This window comes from Salvelinus alpinus, chromosome 5, assembly GCF_045679555.1.
Source record: "Salvelinus alpinus chromosome 5, SLU_Salpinus.1, whole genome shotgun sequence".
Taxonomy (NCBI): Eukaryota; Metazoa; Chordata; class Actinopteri; order Salmoniformes; family Salmonidae; genus Salvelinus; species Salvelinus alpinus.
In genome coordinates this window covers 66,439,817-66,459,583 of record NC_092090.1, presented here as the reverse complement: position 1 = coordinate 66,459,583, position 19,767 = coordinate 66,439,817, and the positions used below count along the sequence as shown (strand labels likewise).

General features: G+C 43.5%; 1 protein-coding gene across 1 annotated transcript; it reads left to right on the top strand.

The window, feature by feature from the left end:
• Positions 1-7,831: 7,831 nt before the first annotated feature.
• On the top strand, positions 7,832-19,169 carry LOC139576554 (rho GTPase-activating protein 25-like). Its single transcript, XM_071402772.1, has 11 exons — positions 7,832-8,057; positions 11,229-11,431; positions 11,679-11,766; positions 12,388-12,501; positions 14,421-14,628; positions 15,116-15,248; positions 15,565-15,638; positions 15,935-16,056; positions 16,574-16,731; positions 17,432-18,021; positions 18,213-19,169. The coding sequence occupies exons 1-11, from the start codon at positions 7,994-7,996 to the stop codon at positions 18,412-18,414; spliced, it is 1,956 nt and encodes a 651-aa protein (XP_071258873.1). The 5' UTR covers positions 7,832-7,993; the 3' UTR covers positions 18,415-19,169.
• The last annotated feature ends 598 nt before the right edge of the window (positions 19,170-19,767 follow it).

The window sequence follows — 19,767 nt, the reverse complement described above, 5'->3', positions numbered from 1 at the left end:
ACATGACATGAATGGTGTTAGTGGGGAAACCAGGGCCTGTATTCTTTAAAGCTACAATATGTAACTTTTTGGGCGACCCAACCATATTCACATCGAAATGTGAGTTATAGGTCTGTAATTCTCATTGAAAGTAAGTCTAAGAAGCGGTAGATATGTTCTATCTAAGCTATTTCTAGCCTTTAAGATCATAGTGGATAACATTATATGAACAGTGAGGACAAGATCCCACTCCGACTCTGAGATGCTTTACGAATACGGCCCGAGGCTCATCTATATGAATATTAGGGGTTGATGTGTTTAATTAAATAGATGGGTGTGTTGCAGGCTGTGATTGACCCACATACAGATTACCTTTCACTCTGACTGATCACATAGGGCCCAATGCTGACTTACTGTATAATCGGTCGATCATTAATTGATTCCATATGTGTACAGTAACTCGGGATTGGGCCCATGTTGTAGACTGACACATTATTTTTGGGTAGCCTAGGTCGAATTTTATCAAGCCAAGCCTCATGCATCTTGAACTTGAACAATCACTAGCTACAAAGATATTGAAAAGGTACCTCTGTTTCTGTCAGTAAAATGTTTTATGTAGGATTGAGTCATAAGTAGCACATTTTATTCCGTGAATGTAACAGGAAAGCAATATCAAGTATAAATGTAGGCTGTGAAATGTCCGTGTAGGATCCTATACTTACAGGAAGGAGGGATAATAGGGAATCCGGTGACTAAAAAGCCATAGAGGTATGTTTCGGATTGGGCAATCGTCTGCATTACTCTACACCTCCGCTGCCATTATGTCTCTGTGCTTCACATCCTCACCTTCCATCCCATCTGTCTCCACTGATATGGAACGCCCCTCGACAGAGGGAGACCTCTATACACTCCAAAAACCATGCAGCTCTACTCCTAGAAATGCCTACTTTAAACATGTTATATGTTATATGATTTTTTTCCTATACATTTTTGTGATAATTATTTGATGTTATGTCAGTCTTCTCTACCTTTCCTGTTATTGTTATTCTGTGAATTGTATACTGTAGTGTACTGGTATTAAACTTACCTTTGTTTTTCTATATTATTATTATATCATCCAAATCCAGCTGTTTATAAATTATATTATCTATATTCTTCTGTTTTGTACATTTACATAACTCACACATTTAGCTAATGTTCAGAGAAATATTCAGGTAATATAGGACTAGAGGAGAGACTTTGTTCAAATACGCATGTCGCTATTTTCTCTCTTATTGCTGTGGTATCTGGTGCATTAGCTAGTCTTGTATTTTCTGATATTGTCTGTTGTCTGTCTATAGAAGCTCTTACTGAGTATGTGTTATCTGTGTGATGCGCTCAAGAGAGGGAACCTATTGCGATGTCTCATGATGTGTAGTTAAGGGAGGTATTAATAGAAGTAAAGTCGGAAGCCAACTAGTGAGAAGGGGGTACATTTCCCTTGGACTTCATTGGTGGTACAAACAGTACTGGGCCAGTACCATGTCTGTATTACAGATAGCTGCCACTAGAGTGAGCTAAAGGCTAAACTAGCTTTTCCTAATTGAGAGTCCTCCTTGATCTATTTTTTGAGCCTCTGCCAGTATTGCACTTAAAAGCAGTAAGGTTATTATTCCATCTGCATCACTGCTGTTCGATGCATTCCATCTCCTGAAGGTTGAAAGGAAACTACTTATAGGGGGAAATGGGCATCATTATTCCTCCTTAGCGACTTGCTCTTACATAAATGAGAATTTCCCTCAGCAATAGGTTAATCATAATATTGAGCATACCTATTTTCTGCAGCTCATGTAATTGGCTATCATTGTGCAATTCCCTATCACACAGTTCTATTTTAGTAGTGTATGACTCTTACCAAGCTAGCCAGGACATTATGGAATGTATGGATACAATTGAAGTCGGAAGTTTACATACACCTCAGCCAAATACATTTAAACTCAGTTTTTCACAATTCCTGACATGTAATCCTAGTAAAGATTCCCTGTCTTAGGTCAGTTAGGATTACCACTTTATTTTAAGAATGTGAAATGTCAGAATAATAGTAGAGTGAATTATTTATTTATTTCATCACATTCCCAGTTGGTCAGAAGTTTACATACACTCAATTAGTATTTGGTAGCATTGCCTTTAAATTGTTTAATTTAAGTCAAACATTTCAGGTAGCCTTCCACAAGCTTCCCACAATAAGTTGGGTGAATTTTGGCCCATTCCTCCTGACAGAGCTGGTGTAACTGAGTCAGGTTTGTAGGCCTCCTTGCTCGCACACGCACAGTTCTGCCCACACATTTTCTATGGGATTGAGGTCAGGGCTTTGTGATGGCCACTCCAATACCTTGACTTTGCTGTCCTTAAGCCATTTTGCCACAACTTTGGAAGTATGCTTGGGTTCATTGCCCATTTGGAAGACCCATTTGCAACCAAGCTTTAACTTCCTGACTGATGTCTTAAGATGTTGCTTCAATATATCCACATAATTTTCCTCCCTCATGAAGCCATCTATTTTGTGAAGTGCCTCCTGCAGCAAAGCACCCCCACAACATGATGCTGCCACCCCCGTGCTTCACGTTTTGGATGGTGTTCTTCGGCTTGCAAGCCTCCCCCTTTTTCCTCCAAACATAACGATGGTCATTATGGCCAAACAGTTCTATTTTTGTTTCATCAGACCAGAGGACATTTCTCCAAAAAGCATGATCTTTGTCCCCATGTGCAGTTGCAAACAGTAGTCTGGCTTTTTTATGGTGGTTTTGGAGCAGTGGTTTCTTCCTTGCTGAGCGGCCTTTCAGGTTATGTCGATATAGGACTTTTACTGTGGATATAATACTTTTGTACCTGTTTCCTCCAGCGTCATTTGCTGTTGTTCTGGGATTTATTTGCACTTTTTGCACCAAAGTACGTTCATCTCTAGGAGACAGAACGCGTCTCCTTCCTGAGCGGTATGACGGCTGCGTGGTCTCGTGGTGTTTATACTTGCGTACTATTGTTTGTACAGATGAAGGTGGCACCTTCAGACGTTTGGAAATTGCTCCCAAGAATGAACCAGACTTTGTTTTTTCTGAGGTCCTGGCTGATTTCTTTTGATTTTCCTATGATGTCAAGCAAAAAAAGCACTGAGTTTGAAGGTAGGCCTTGAAAAACATCCACAGGTACACCTCCAATTGACTCAAATGATGTCAATTAGCCTATCAGAAGCTTCTAAAGCCATGACATAATTTTCTGGAATTTTCCAAGCTGTTTAAAGGCACAGTCAACTTAGTGTATGTAAACTTCTGACCCACTGGAATTGTGATACAGTGAATTATAAGTTAAATAATCTGTCTGTAAACAATTATTGGAAAAATGACTTAGTAGATGTCCTAACCGACTTGCCAAAACTATAGTTTGTTAACAAGAAATTTGTGGAGTGGTTGAAAAACGAGTTTTAATGACTCCAACCTAAGTGTATGTAAACTTCCGACTTTAACTGTACCTGCTATGTTTTGCTGTTCACACATCGCATATAACCCTACTGTGGGTATTGTTTCGCTTTTAGATATTGATATTTTATGATTTATATGTTTTGTTATTATTGTATATTGTGCAATGATTTGTGTTAAATTGTATTTGATTTAGGAAATCGTTTGAAGTTGTACATTCTTGATAATGCCAGAAAATGTGCTTTGCCTTTCAGTAAATACCCTGTTCATGTTAGATGGCATGATCTGTGTGCGTGTGTTTTTCCCTGTACCTCTGAACTTCCCTGTTTTCTTATCTGCTAACAGTTCCAGTTATTATTAGCCCTCTAGAGTTGATTGACGCGTCGGTGCATCAATCTAAGTCACATAATAAAATAATCTCCCCATCAAAATCCGTCAGTTTATGCTAGAGATATCTGGGGGTTTTTTTCCCGTTGGATGCGTCTCAATCCACTGCATCCACCGATGTCACACTTCCGCATCAGTGATGAAAGGAGGCAGAGCTAGAGCAGTGTTTGTCAGACCATGAGACGTCCCGAAAAATATATTATTATCTACTACTATTATGACCACTCTATGGAAAGGGGAAACTCTCACGAACACGGTGACAGGTGTCACGGGACTCTTCTGAAGGTAACCGGTACCAGTTAAAAACATGATGAATCATGTGGTAACCAAAAAAGTGTTAAACAAATCAAAATATATTTTAGATTTGAGATTCTTCAAAGTAGCCACCCTTTGCCTTGATGACAGCTTTGCACACTCTTGACATTTTCTCAACCAGCTTCATGAGGTAGTGACCTGGAATGCATTTCAATTAACAGGTGTGCCTTGTTAAAATGTAATTTGTGGAATTTCTTTCCTTAATGCGTTTGAGCCAATCAGTTGTGATGTGACAAGGTAGGAGTGGTATACAGAAGATAGCCCTCTTTGGTACAAGACCAAGTCTATATTATGGCAAAAACAGCTCAAATAAGCAAAGAGAAACGATAGGTCAACATTACTTTAAGACATGAAGATCAATCAATGCGGAAAACTTTCTTCAAGTGCAGTCGCAAAAACCATCAAGCGCTATGAAACTGGCTCTCATGAGGACCACCACAAGAAACAAAGACCCAGAGCTATCTCTGCTGCAGAGGATAAGTTCATTAGAGTTACCAGGCTTAAAAATTGCAGTGCAAATAAATGCTTCACAGAGTTCAAGTAACAGACACATCTCAACATCAACTGTTCAGAGGAGACTGCGTGAATCAGGCTTTCATGGTCGAATTGTTGCAAAGAAACCACTACTAAAGGACACCAATAAGAAGAAGAGACTTGCTTGGGCCAAGAAACACGAGCAATGGACATTAGACTAGTGGAAATCTGTCCTTTGGTCTGATGAGTCCAAATTAGAGATTTTTGGTTCCAACCGCCCTGTCTTTGTGAGATGCAGAGTATGTGAACGGATGATCTCCGCATGTGTGGTTCCCACCGTGAAGCATGGAGGAGGAGGTGTGATAGTGTGGGGGTGCTCTGCTGGTGAGATTGTCTGTGATTTATTCAGAATTCAAGGCACACTTAACCAGCATGTCTACCACAGCATTCTGCAGCAATATACCATCCCATCTGGTTTGCACTTAGTGGGACTATCATTTGTTTTTCAACAGGACAATGACCCAGCACACCTCCAGGCTGTGTAAAGGCTATTTGACCAAGAAGGAGAGTGATGGAGTGCTGCATCAGATGACCTGGCCTCTACAATCACCCAACCTCAACCCAATTGAGATGGTTTGGGATGAGTTGGACCGCAGAGGGATGGAAGAGCAGCCATCAAATCAAATCAAACTTGATTTGCCACATGCGCCGAATACAACAAGTGTAGACTTTACCGTGAAATGCTTACTTAATCAAATCAAATCAAATCAAGTTTATTTTATATAGCCCTTCGTACATCAGCTAATATCTCGAAGTGCTGTACAGAAACCCAGCCTAAAACCCCAAACAGCAAGCAATGCAGGTGTAGAAGCACGGTGGCTAGGAAAAACTCCCTAGAAAGGCCAAAACCTAGGAAGAAACCTAGAGAGGAACCAGGCTATGAGGGGTGGCCAGTCCTCTTCTGGCTGTGCCGGGTGGAGATTATAACAGAACTATGCCAAGATGTTCAAAATATTCATAAGTGACAAGCATGGTCAAATAATAATCATGAATAATTTTCAGTTGGCTTTTCATAGCCGATCATTAAGAGTTGAAAATAGCAGGTCTGGGACAGGTGGCGGTTCCATAACCGCAGGCAGAACAGTTGAAACTGGAATAGCAGCAAGGCCAGGTGGACTGGGGACAGCAAGGAGTCATACAAGCCCTTAACCAACAGTGAAGTTCAAGAAGAAGAAAATATTTACCAAGTAGGCTAAAATAAAAAGTAAAAATAATAATAATAAAAATTAACACAATAAGAATAACAATAACGAGGCTATATACAGGGGGCACCGGTATCGAGTCAGTGTGCAAGGGTACAGGCTAGTTGAGGTAATCTGTACATGTAGGTGGGGGCGAAGTGACTATGCATAGGTAACAAACAAACAGCGAGTAGCAGCAGTGTACTGGGGTCAATGTAAATTGTCCGGTGGCGGTTTTTATGAGTTGTTCAGTAGTCTAATGGCTTGGGGGTAGAAGCTGTTGAGGAGCCTTTTGGTCCTAGACTTGGCGCTCCGGTACCGCTTGCTGTGCGGTAGCAGAGAAAACAGTCAGTGACTAGAGTTTCTGACAATTTTATGGGCTTTCTTATGACACTGCCTATTATATAGGTCCTGGATGGCAGGAAGCTTGGCCCCAAACTTAATGATGGTGTTAGAGTCGTGTTTGACCACGCAGTCGTGGGTGAACAGGGAATACAGGAGGGGACTAAGTACACACCCCTGAGGGGCCCCAGTGTTAAGGATCAGCGTGGCAGACGTATCTTTGCCTACTCTTACCACCTGGGGGTCGGCACGTCAGGAAGTCCAGGATCCAGTTGCAGAGGGAGGTGTTTAGTCCCAGAGTCCTTAGCTTAGTGATGAGCTTCTTGGGCACTATGGTGTTGAACACTGAGCTGTAGTCGATGAACAGCATTCACACATAGGTGTTCCTTTTGTCCAGGTGAGAAAGGGCGGTGTGGAGTGCGATTGAGATTGCGTCATCTGTGGATCTGTTGGGGCGGTATGCGAACAAGTACTTAGCATATGTGGGAACTCCTTCAATACTGTTGGAATAGCATTCCAGGTGAAGCTGGTTGAGAGAATGCCAAGAGTGTGCAAAGCTGTCATCAAGGCAAAGGTTGGCTACTTTGAAGAATCTAAAATCTAAAATATATTTTGATTTGCTTAACACTTCTTTGATTACTACATGATTCCATATGTGTTATTTCATAGTTTTGATGTCTTCACTATTATTCTACAATGTAGAAAATAGTAAAAATAAAGAAAAAGCCTTGAATGAGTAGGTGCGTCCAAACTTTTGACTGGTACTGTGTATATATATATTTTTTTTTCTTCTGAGCTTTCTTATATCTCCTAGTTAAAGGACAAAAACTTCAAAACCGTGTTTCTTATTATGTATTTTTTGACTGTCTTTTGCCATTAATGAATATGTTATTCAATGAGTTTCTCTGGGCTACAGTAGTAAAGGCCAAATTCAATATTTTATCAAATCCTTTTATATATATTTTTTCATACATAAATGGGTCCTAAAATGTCAAATCAGATAGCTAAATGATTTGTAGTATGACCATCTTAAAACAATTCTATATGTCAGCTTGGAACCCCCCGCAATAGCTTAGACTTTTAAGAATGAATACTGTACCTTTGAATGAGGCAGGAACACTATAGCCTACTTTCACCCCTGACTATAGTTTTCCTCAGAGTGTGTTGGGCTGTGGTTCTCATTAGGGCAATTTTGTAATATATTAATCAGTGCACAAATTCTAAAATAAATAACCAATGCTGTACCAGCAAGCCACAATGTTACAATTTTAGACGTAAAAAATCTAGTTGAAATGTATGACTGTGAACACATACCGTTGGCTGCATGTTGCCGGTAAGCGACATTGCCACAGCTTGAAGAGACTGCAACCCAGAAACAAAACCCACTTCCTCCTGAGAGAGAATAAAGGGAGACCAGTGGTTAAGTGACACTAGTGAATGGTTCGTCATTTGAAACCTTCTATCGTAGAGCACTTGCTATGATATACCTACCTGGAGAGGGAAGTATTTACAGTGCGGTGAAGTATTAGAATAGCAGAACATGTATCTAGAGGGAAGTAGAGGGAACATGAAAGAACGTGTTTTGACATGTTGAAAAAAAATGAAAAGATAGATTAGTAGCTATACAGGAAGTAGGAAGTCAGATACAGAAAGGTTTTAGTGTGACAGACAGACTGGAGATCTACAGCAAAAACCCTCATACATGTGTGTGTGCTGTGTGTATATATGTGAGTGTGTGTGTGCGCGTGAGTGTGTGAGTGTGTTGTGAAGTGAGATACTGATCTTTTCTATGAAGGAGGAATCATGTCGCTCAAGCTACCTCGGAACTGGGACTTCAGTACCCTCAAAGCTGAAACATCTAGAATAGGTAAGTTACTGGATGTTATCCTAAACACGAAGCTATTCTTGGGAGTCATTGCGTTTGCGTAAATAGGAAAATGTGTTGTTGTATCATCAGTTGCATTGTACACTAGTGCATGTGTGTTACATGCGTCTCTGAAGAGGTATAGAGACTGGACCTGTGGGTTTAACGGCCCACGGCAGTCAAAAATAGGATTTTCTAAAGTTATATTTCCACACTTTGTGGTTGGAATAATAACAACTGCTGTGAAATTGTGAGAATGTAGAAAAAAATGCTTAAAATTTCAGCCTGTTTTGGTGGGATGGAGTTTTGGCTTGCCTGGTGATACCACCAGGCAGTACATTAGCTACTAGACCAGAGTTCTAAACCTCTCTGCCAATAACAGCAAATGTTCAGTTTCCCCCTCCCCACTCAGACCACTCCCAGAGTCCGTGCAAAATTCTTGCTTGAGAAATTGCTCTTTCCTAAGAAGCTACATTTGTTTCTTTTTGACAAGTTTAATTTAAAACAATCACATTAAGGTACTTAATTGTTAGCCAGAATTGATTTGATATTGAGATAAAAACGGCTGCATTGGTACTTTAAACTTGTTCCATCTGAGTGGGTATGACCACAAGTCAGAGACTACTATGAGGACACACCAAATGCATTTGGTGGATCCTTTCTGTCTTCTTCCAATGCTTCTTAAAAGGAAAGTAACCCAAAATAACAGAAAGTAATCAGATTACGTTACTGAGTTTGGGTAATCCAAAAGTTACATCACTGATTACAATTTTGGACAGCTAACTAACTAGTAACTATAACGGATTACATTTACAAAGTAACCCAGCCATCACTAGACATGAGGTTGACTGTGGCACTGTGTGTGCCAGCGGCATACTGAGAGTGTTTTATTTAGACTGTTGTTCTTATACTTGGTTATATTTCTGTGTTAAACTGTGTTTGTGGTCCAGGGCCATGGCTTACAGAAGGATCATGCACCTGATTACAGCAGGTGTGGTGCACCTATAACTTAACAAAACAGTGCATGAGTGCATGTGAATACATATATAGCCGACATAGCCTTATATGGCAATGTCATGACTTCACACAACTATTAGTGGAATGTTGCAGCTGTCATCAACCTGTCAGGTAAAACAGTGTGGATACTGCTCCTATTTATGATGAACAGGTTTATGTAGTTTAGTAGGTACACATCAGCATTGCTGGGAAACAAGTTTCTTATTATTTCTATGAAAAGAAGTGACTTCTTATGCTACGAGGGCCACCCCTCACAGCCTGGTTCCTCTCTAGGTTTCTTCCTAGCTTTCCGGCCTTTCTAGGGAGTTTTTCCGAGCCACCGTGCTTCTACACCTGCATTGCTTGCTGTTTGGGGTTTTTGGCTGGGTTTCTGTACAGCACTTTGTGACATCAGCTGATGTAAGAAGGGCTTTATAAATACATTTGATTGATTGCTTGACTGCCATGATTGTTTCGTTTATCACACAGTATACTTTACCAGTCAGTTACTCACAACCCTGAGAACTTAACCCCAGTCCTCATCTCAAGAAAATGTAGTGCTATAGTTTCAGGCAGCAAGGCGTTTCTAATTTTCTCTGTGCCCTTTGGGTACTTTCAGCAGGAAGTTGATGAAATGTCAGAACAGTAGCTGTGACTCTGCAGACTCGTGTGTTTGTGTGTGAGAGCGACTGTGCGAGAAGGCCTGATGACTCCTATAATTTCCCTTACACCAGTACACTGTACACACATTTGTATCTACGGCTACCCTCGATTCATCAGAGGATCAAAAGCCATACATGTCAATGGCATTATATAGGGATAAGAAATATGTACACAGAATGAATATGTATAGTGACGCAACTGAATGGGGCCAGCGTGTTCTGTCAGTTCAACTGCTGAAGTTAGAACACTATTCCCTATTTAGTACCCTACTTTTGACCAGGCTCCATAAAGCTCTGGTCAAAAGTAGTGTACTACATAGGGAATAGGGTGCCATTTAGGACTGGTCTCTAGGGGTTAAATATTCACGTAACTGAGATCCTTATTTGGAACTACATCTATTTCTGCCGGCTCTTTGTACATTCAATAGGATTGTGCCACGGCCGCGCACTTTCAACCCCTCACTATTCCCACTGACGTGGAAGAGCTGGCGTTCTAGCAACAAGCTCCGTTTGGTTGAGAAGTTGAACATTGTATTCATGCTTCCATTGGGACTCCTGGGTCTAGGAGGTCCTGCGTCCAGTTGAAAAGTTCCACAAGGGTCTGTGTCCGTCTTTCCTTTTTTTCCGTGGCGTCTCATACTTCACTGTGTGTGGGCCAGAGGTTCGTCCAGAGTCCTTTGACATGGCCCTCTTCAAGGGATGACGCTATTAAAACAGACCAAAGGGTCTGCGTTTTAGGTGGGAGGGGGGGGGCTTCAAAGTGTTTCTCCCGTCGATGCAGTCACTTCCTGTTTATATAGCCAGGCTCATCTTCTTCTCTTCTTTCATCTGGCCTGGGAGGTCACGGTGAATTACACAACAAGTGAGCGAACGCTCTCAATCACAATCACACCATCTGTCCGGCAAGCTACAGTACCACCCTGCGTGCCAATCCATGCGTGATTTTCTCTCTCTGTCGTGTGCCACGTAGCCTACAGCTCTACCCCCATCTCCATCCTTTCTTCATACTCTTCCGTTTATCTCTCTCATGCTCTCTTCTGAGATCCTCCACAGACAACTTAGACAGTAAGTCATCATGTTGTTGAGCAATGGCTGGCCTGTTAGTAAAGGACAAATGACTCAACCTTATCTACATTTAGGCCTAGTTGAGACCATGTACTGTATTATTGTTCCTGTGTTGCCCTTCCCTGTAGTCTATTGTGCATGATTGTTGAAGGCACAGTGTATTTGTAGGTCACTATGTTCCTACCATTGAACAATCACGACTAGAATCTAGAAGCATGCACCTTAAACAGGAAGCGTGGCAGGTCAGACAGAGGCGGCCTGTTTCCTGCCAGGCCGCCACTTCTATCTGCTGCAAGTCAGATTGATGCATGTTCAGATGAATAAAAGAGGAAGACCTGACTTGACGGATGTTGAGAGCCTTGTTGACATCCTGGCTGTGTTTAGTGAAGTGTCTCTTAACAAGGCTCTTTTTAACAGTACGGCTGTTCTGTTTGTTTCCGCTCTGCGGCAGCACGGTCTAAGAGTGTGATGCCTGGAGAGGGCAGCCCTGGGTTAGGCTCGCCCGGCTCCACCAGGAGGTCCATGGAGAGGCCTCTGAAGGCTGGCTGGCTGAAGAAGCAGAGGTCCATCGTAAAGAACTGGCAGCTGCGCTACTTTGTGCTGAGAGGAAGCACACTGACCTACCATAAAGACGAAAAGGAAGGGACTGTCCAGGTGAGAGATGGGGTAGAGAAGAAGGCAGATAGGTCTGGGCTCTAGTTATAGCCTTTAACTTAGGCTTTTTCCTGATCTGGTCATGTGGTTAGGAAAACCTTTAAGCATCCAAACAACACTACTGCTGTCAATATTCAGTTATTCATGTTTCCGTCTTTATTGAAGTCCTTCCCTGTGTTTCCTGTAGCCTAGACATGTATGCGTTGTTTACTAAGATGTCAGTGACAGTCTGTCTCTCTGTCCCCAGGGTGTAATTCAGCTGAGGTTCAGTAAAGTCAACGAACTCCCACAGAATCAAGATGATCCAGGAAAATTCCTCTTTGAGATTATACCACGTAAGCAGAAGACAGTCTCAGTTTGTCTCTGACTCTGTCTCTGTCTCTGTCTCTGTCTCTGTCTCTGTCTCTGTCTCTGTCTCTGTCTCTGTCTCTGTCTCTGTCTCTGTCTCGCTTGCTCTCTCTCTCTCATTCTCTCTCTCTCTCTATCTCTCTCTCTCTGTGTTCTCTCCCCCTCTCTCTCTCTCGTTCCCTCCATCTCACCATGTCTCTCTCTTGCCCTCCATCTCACCATGTCTCTCTCTTGTCCTCCATCTCACCATGTCTCTCTCTTGTCCTCCATCTCACCATGTCTCTCTCTTGCCCTCCATCTCACCATGTCTCTCTCTTGTCCTCCATCTCACCATGTCTCTCTCTAGCCCTCCATCTCACCATGTCTCTCTCTTGTCCTCCATCTCACCATGTCTCTCTCTTGTCCTCCATCTCACCATGTCTCTCTCTTGCTCTCCATCTCACCATGTCTCTCTCTTGCCCTCCATCTCACCATGTCTCTCTCTCGCCCTCCATCTCACCATGTCTCTCTCTTGTCTCTCTGTTGAGAGAGGAATTAAAGATATACCTTTCAATCTATGTATGATGTATCCCAGTATGTTGGAGAGTCATACCCTCTCTGTATTCCAGGCAGCAGTGGTGATCGGGAGCGGTACCCGTACGTCCTCATGGCCAACTCCCACAGTGAGATGGAGGAGTGGGTCCGCACGCTTCGCAGGGTGGTTGGATCACCCTCTAGTGGAGGTACAGATAGTCTGCTCACATTAAAGGACAAGAGTTTTCCCTGACCAAGGGACCTGACCAGGAAAAAAACATATACAGTGGGGAGAACAAGTATTTGATACACTGCCGATTTTGCAGGTTTTCCTACTTACAAAGCATGTAGAGGTCTGTAATTTGTATCATAGGTACACTTCAACTGTGAGAGACGGAATCTAAAACAAAAATCCAGAAAATCACATTGTATGATTTTTAAGTAATTCATTTGCATTTTATTGCATGACATAAGTATTTGATACATCAGAGAAGCAGAACTTAATATTTGGTACAGAAACCTTTGTTTGCAATTACAGAGATCATACGTTTCCTGTAGTTCTTGACCAGGTTTGCACACACTGCAGCAGGGATTTTGGCCCACTCCTCCATACAGACCTTCTCCAGATCCTTCAGGTTTCGGGGCTGTCGCTGGGCAATACGGACTTTCAGCTCCCTCCAAAGATTTTCTATTGGGTTCAGGTCTGGAGACTGGCTAGGCCACTCCAGGACCTTGAGATGCTTCTTACGGAGCCACTCCTTAGTTGCCCTGGCTGTGTGTTTTGGGTTGTTGTCATGCTGGAAGACCCAGCCACGACCCATCTTCAATGCTCTTACTGAGGGAAGGAGGTTGTTGGCCAAGATCTCGCGATACATGGCCCCATCCATCCTCCCCTCAATACGGTGCAGTCGTCCTGTCCCCTTTGCAGAAAAGCATCCCCAAAGAATTATGTTTCCACCTCCATGCTTCACGGTTGGGATGGTGTTCTTGGGGTTGTACTCATCCTTCTTCTTCCTCCAAACACGGTGAGTGGAGTTTAGACCAAAAAGCTCAATTTTTGTCTCATCAGACCACATGACCTTCTCCCATTCCTCCTTTGGATCATCCAGATGGTCATTGGCAAACTTCAGACGGGCCTAGACATGCGCTGGCTTGAGCAGGGGGACCTTGCGTGCACTGCAGGATTTTAATCCATGACGGCGTAGTGTGTTACTAATGGTTTTCTTTGAGACTGTGGTCCCAGCTCTCTTCAGGTCATTGACCAGGTCCTGCCGTGTAGTTCTGGGCTGATCCCTCACCTTCCTCATGATCATTGATGCCCCACGAGGTGAGATCTTGCATGGAGCCCCAGACCGAGGGTGATTGACCGTCATCTTGAACTTCTTCCATTTTCTAATAATTGCGCCAACAGTTGTTGACTTCTCACCAAGCTGCTTGCCTATTGTCCTGTAGCCCATCCCAGCCTTGTGCAGGTCTACAATTTTATCCCTGATGTCCTTACACAGCTCTCTGGTCTTGGCCATTGCGGAGATGTTGGAGTCTGTTTGATTGAGTGTGTGGACAGGTGTCTTTTATACAGGTAACGAGTTCAAACAGGTGCAGTTAACACAGGTAATGAGTGGAGAACAGGAGGGCTTCTTAAAGAAAAACTAACAGGTCTGTGAGAGCCGGAATTCTTACTGGTTGGTAGGTGATCAAATACTTATGTCATGCAATAAAATGCAAATTAATTATTATAAAATCATACAATGTTATTTTCTGGATTTTTGTTTTAGATTCCGTCTCTCACAGTTGAAGTGTACCTATGATAAAAATGACAGACCTCTACATGCTTTGTATGTAGGAAAACCTGCAAAATCGTCAGTGTATCAAATACTTGTTCTCCCCACTGTAACTAGGACCCAGAATATGTTTTTCCTGGTCAGGTCACATGGTCAGGAAAAAGCAGGTCTCTAGTCATCTGAACTTATTTTCTTGACTTTGGTTCAAGGACTCTTTTTGGAATTGTCTTCGGGCCCATGACATAAAGCCGCAACCCATGAGGAACTAGCCACAAACTTGAAAAACCCTGTCTCTGATTCTCCAGTTTGGGCTGTGACTTACTCTAACCGCTCTCCTTCCCTCTCAGCGATATTTGGCAAGAGCCTGGGTGATACGGTAACCCACGAGCAGCGGTTCGGCTCCCACATGGTGCCCATCCTGGTGCAGAAGTGTGCAGAGTTCATCAGAGAACACGGACTAAGCGAGGAAGGCATCTTCAGACTGCCGGGACAAGACAACACAGTCAAACAGTTTAGGGACGCGTTCAACGCCGGAGAGAGACCTTCCTTCCCAATGTGAGACGCCTCAGCGCTAAACTAAGCTAAGCTAACTTACATAAGAGCGTTTGAGGGAACGTTCAAGGGCGCCAACGTACAAACAGACAATTATTACGCCCTTTTAATACAAACTGAAATCCCGTTGGCTTCTTTTCTAAAGGTTGCATAGTAAGATGAGAGAGATGCAGTGAGGATGATAGTACAGAGATGCCTGATACACTTTTCTGCTGTTAGTGCTCTGTGGCTTACACCACATCCTGTCCTAGTAGACAGAGAAAGACAGTTTTATAAGAACCTTCTGCCCACGCTGAACTCTCTATTGTGACAAATTTGTTGAAAAGGGGGACAAACTGATTTGTAGCTGGATTCAACACAAAATCGAAATACACTCAGCACAACTGTATGTTTTTGTTTGTGTGTGTGTGCATGTGTATGCATGTGTGTGCGCGTGCGACTGTGTGTGGGTGTGCTCGTGCACTGTTTCTGACTGCTTTGTGCCCTGCAGTGACACAGATGTCCACACAGTGGCGTCGTTGCTCAAGCTGTACCTGCGGGAGCTGCCTGAGCCGGTGGTTCCTTGGACACAGTACCAAGACTTCCTGGACTGCAGCCCCATGCTGGACCCCAACAGTGCTGCAGTAGGAACTAATATTTACTTCAGTGAAGAAGTTAGCCAAATATTCTTATAAATAAACACGTCGTCTAGGCTACAATCTGTGATTTAGCTCTACATCGGTCAACTGTGCCAAAATGAGTATGTACTGAATCAAAGTGTTGTCACTTCCTTTAATGATGACCATAGCCAAATGTTCATGGACATTTTTTTTTTTTTTTTTACAATCATTTGTAATTTAGCTTTATTTCTATCACCTGTGCCAAAATGACTAGATGCAGGCCTGCTGAGTAAGAGTGCGTTAGTTGAACTTTGTATATTCCAACTCACTTTCCACCCAGGGTCGTGAGAGACTGGAGAAGCAGATCAGCATCCTTCCTAGAACCAACTACAACCTCCTCAGCTACATATGCAGGTGAGCTTACACTTACACAAGCACAGATCAGGGTAGGGAATATTCAATTGAATGACATATCATAGAACCCATTGACGAACGAGCTTCTATTGAAACATTTGACAAGCAATTTGATTACTAACCCTGTGATGATTAGTCTACAGCTTGCCCATACAGCATTTTGTGTTTAATAAAAAATAAATAAATAATAATCTGCATGGTGAGTGATTCTAAGTCCTATAAATAGGGCACATTATAAGGTATAATTTGGTACTCGCCCTGTGTGACTTTGCTGTCTAAACGTTCTGTCTGTGAAGGTTCTTATTTGAAGTACAGCAGAGCTCCAAGGTGAACAAGATGAGTGTTGAAAACCTGGCCACGGTCATTGGGATCAACCTGCTCAAGTCCCAGATTGAGGACCCCATCACTATGATGAAGGGTGAGACCAGACCACTGCCTGTCAGGATCATCTTAAGCCATGTTAAGGATAGCCCTGGGCTAAGAAATTGCAGTGTGAAACCGGGTTGACGTTAAGTCCATTTCAATTCCAGTCAATTCAGAAAGTAAACCAAATTCCAATTCCAGCATTTCCTCGTTGAAAAACATTGGAAAGAATTTGAATTTCAGTGGACTTCCTGAATTGACTGGAATTCAAATGGTTTTGACCCCAACCCTGGTGCGAAAAGGCCTTTAGTGCATGCTGTAACGGGGTGTAATTGTCATTATCAGCAGTAGGCCTATGCTTTTACTTTGAAAGTCATACCTTTATTTTGACATACTGCTGCTGCTTGATGCAATGACAAACTGACCTTACTGTACAGTTCGATTATTTATGAAATGAAGATGCATAGATGCAGTACCATTTATGTCGACAAATTGTTTCTGTATCCTCATTCCCTTCCAGATCTGTCTTTTGTATGAACAGACTGTGCACTTGGCTGTGTCTCTCCTCACAGATACTCCTCAGATCCAGAAGCTGATGACAGTGATGATCAGACAGCATAAGGCTCTGTTTCCTCCGTCTAAAGACGTGGCTCCTTCACCCCCCACCGAGAAGAGTGACAACAAGAAGAGCAGCGCTCCACGCAGCTTTGTGGGCTGGGAGTCTGCTGAGGTAACAACATCACACAGTTATTTTCAACGCAGCCCATAGGGCTCTGGTCAAAAGCAGTGCACTATAAAGGGAATAGGGTACTATTTGGGACACAACCTTAAAGAGGTTCTTCTCTTATTTCATACTGTGAACGTGGTATAACACATGCACAATTAAAGGAGTAATACATTGAGTACACCGAACATTAGGAACACCGTCTTGATGTACACGGGGAAATTTGAGCGTGAGAAACCCATCAGCGTTGCAGTTCTTGACACAAACTGGTGCATCTGAGATCCTACTACCATGCCGTGCTCAAAGGCACTTAGATCTTGTGTCTTGCCCATTCACCCTCTGAATGGCCCACATACACAATCCATGTCTCAATTGTCTCACGGCTTAAAAATCCTTTAACCCGTCTCCTCCCCTTCATCTACACTGATTGAAGTGGATTTAACAAGTGACACCAATAAGAGATCATAGCTTTCACCTGGATTCAACTGGTTAGTCATGTTTTGTATACTCAGTGTATATTATGATACATTATTATATCAGTAAGCATTGCATAGCTACACTTCTGTAAATGTTCATGTGTGTTGCAGTTTGTAAGAACGCTTTAAGCAAAGCTTGATTCGATTTCAGAATGTTTTGGAGAAGAAATTGATATCTCTCTCTCATTTTAGTTCTGTGGTCTAAATCCACATTCTGTCTGACCCTGCAGTGTGAGGGGTCTCTGTCCGAGTCTCCAGAGGAGGAAGAGGACACAGACACTCTGGGGCCAGATCCAGTGACCATCTCCATCCCCCAGGCAGGGCCCCAGCAGCCCCACGCCCCCTCCTCATCCTCAGCCATGGATCCCTGGTCCGGGAGCCCCCGCAAACGCACCCAGACCCTGCCCACCCTGAACTGCCCAGTCCCCGGGATGGCCGGCAAGCTGAAGGCCATAAAGTGCTGGAGCCGCATCAATGAGTGCAGCGAGGAGAAAGGGGAGAAGGGGGAGAAGACTCTCTCAGAGGACATCTTTAAGATCCTGGACCTACAGAGTACCTCTCTGTTCGGAGAGGTCCAGAAGAAGGACTGGGAGGACAGAGGGACGGCCAGGAGAGAAAGTGACATCACAGTCACCTATGATGACATCACAGCCACCTCTTCCAAACCCAGCAGGGACCCCCAGCAGAAGTCTCAGCCAGCGACCCCTGAGAAGAAGACAGAGGCCAGTAGAGCTGGGGTTTCATCTTCAGCCCAGCAACCAGACAGTAAGGTTGAACAGCAGGAGGACAGACGGGGAGACACAGAGCACCTCGTTACCAGGTCTATATTATGGAATACTGTCTCTGTCCCAAATGACACCCTATTCCCTATATAGTGCACTACCTTGGCTAGGGCTATAGGGAATAGGGTGTCATTTAGGATGCGGAATACTATTTTATTGGAAAGGACACGACGTCAACACAACACAGCATTCATAAATGCAATCTCTCTCCCTCTCCCCTCCCATGCAGCCTGCAGCAGAGGAACAGAGAGCTGAGTGCCACAGTAGCGGAGCTGCAGTCAGCCCTGGATACAGAGAAGCGCTGTGTGTCTGCTCTGGAGATCCGGCTGAGGAACGCAGAACGCAGCCGCGACGAGGCCCAGAGACGCAACCAGGAGCTGGACCAGGAGATAAAGCAGTTTCTCACCAGAGAACCACAAAGGCCAACTTAGAACCACAAGGGGGCCAACCTAGATCCAGTAGTTCCCCACCAGAGAACCACGAGGGCCAACCTAGAACCTAGAACTGCCTTTAGCTTTAAAGAGATCCCAAAGAGATCCCAAAGAGATCCCTCAATGCAGTAGATGGATATTTAACATAGAGATCCCTGAACAAGGGAGAGAGAGGTAGAGAGTCAGTGTCTTGGCCAGAGCTGTAACCCTGGCTGGGACCTGAAAAATGTTGCTAGCTTGTCAGTTTGTTTGGTGGGAAAACCCATGTATAAACTCTTTATCTAAAGCAGATGTTGACTACACTTCACATGCATAGGCATAAAATGAGGAATGCTGCAACTGTATGTGAATGGCCTTTGCTTGGTGTAGCTGATCATGGATGTGATGTGTGTATTATCCTATAAAATGCTGATGGTTGCTGACCATGCAGGGGCTGTTACATTTCTATTGTTGGATAACTTACAGCATGTAAATGCAATAGCTATTGGTGCATAGTGTCCAGGTTAAGATCATGTCCAGGACACTTGGACTATAATGGACTGTATTAGTATTTTGGCTGTGATTCAATTCATAGCGCAGCGCGCTGGACAGCCAACATTATGGCTTTTAAAGGCATTTTGCCAACGTTCGCGGAGATCACATTCATGGTAAAACGCTGCGCATGTCGGCTCAATTTGTTAAGGTTCAAATCATGTTTACATTTGTTTGATCCGCAAATGAATAAAGAAGAATAGATTAAGTTGACTGACCAACAATCTGCACAGTTTGTCATTATTAGGGTTGAACTACAACCTTTCAAGAGGGATTGCATGTGATATGTGTAATATGCACGTGAGAGAGAGTGAGAGAGACAGAAAGAATGAATGAGATCAGGGCCAAAGAGAATGTCGTCACACACTGAAGTGGTCAGAAGAAAGATAGTGGAAGGCCAGGGGGGAAATGGCTGGAATGTGTGCGTATGTGCGTGCGTGTGTGTGCAAGTCTGTTCGTGCATTCGTGTGTGTGTGGGAGCACGTTCGTCTGGGCATGTCTGTGCTTGTGAGAAAAACAGGGAGAGAGTGAAAGTGGGACACTGGTGTTATCAAGCATTCTTCAGCATTGCAGGAAGATTGAAGAGAGATGGGGACTGGCAGTGCACAAAGGAGGTATTGCGTAAAAGGGACCGCAGGGGAGATAACAGCACGTCTGTCAACTGTCACCCTGGAGGATGAGTAACGGGGGGGAGGAAGATCCTGTTCCTTCCCATGTCATCTCCTCCTCACGGTCAAGAATGTCTCTTTGCAGGTCACTGTCAGAGACTCAGGAATGAGGACCCCTGAATGAATGTGGAAACAAACACTAGCAGCCATACAG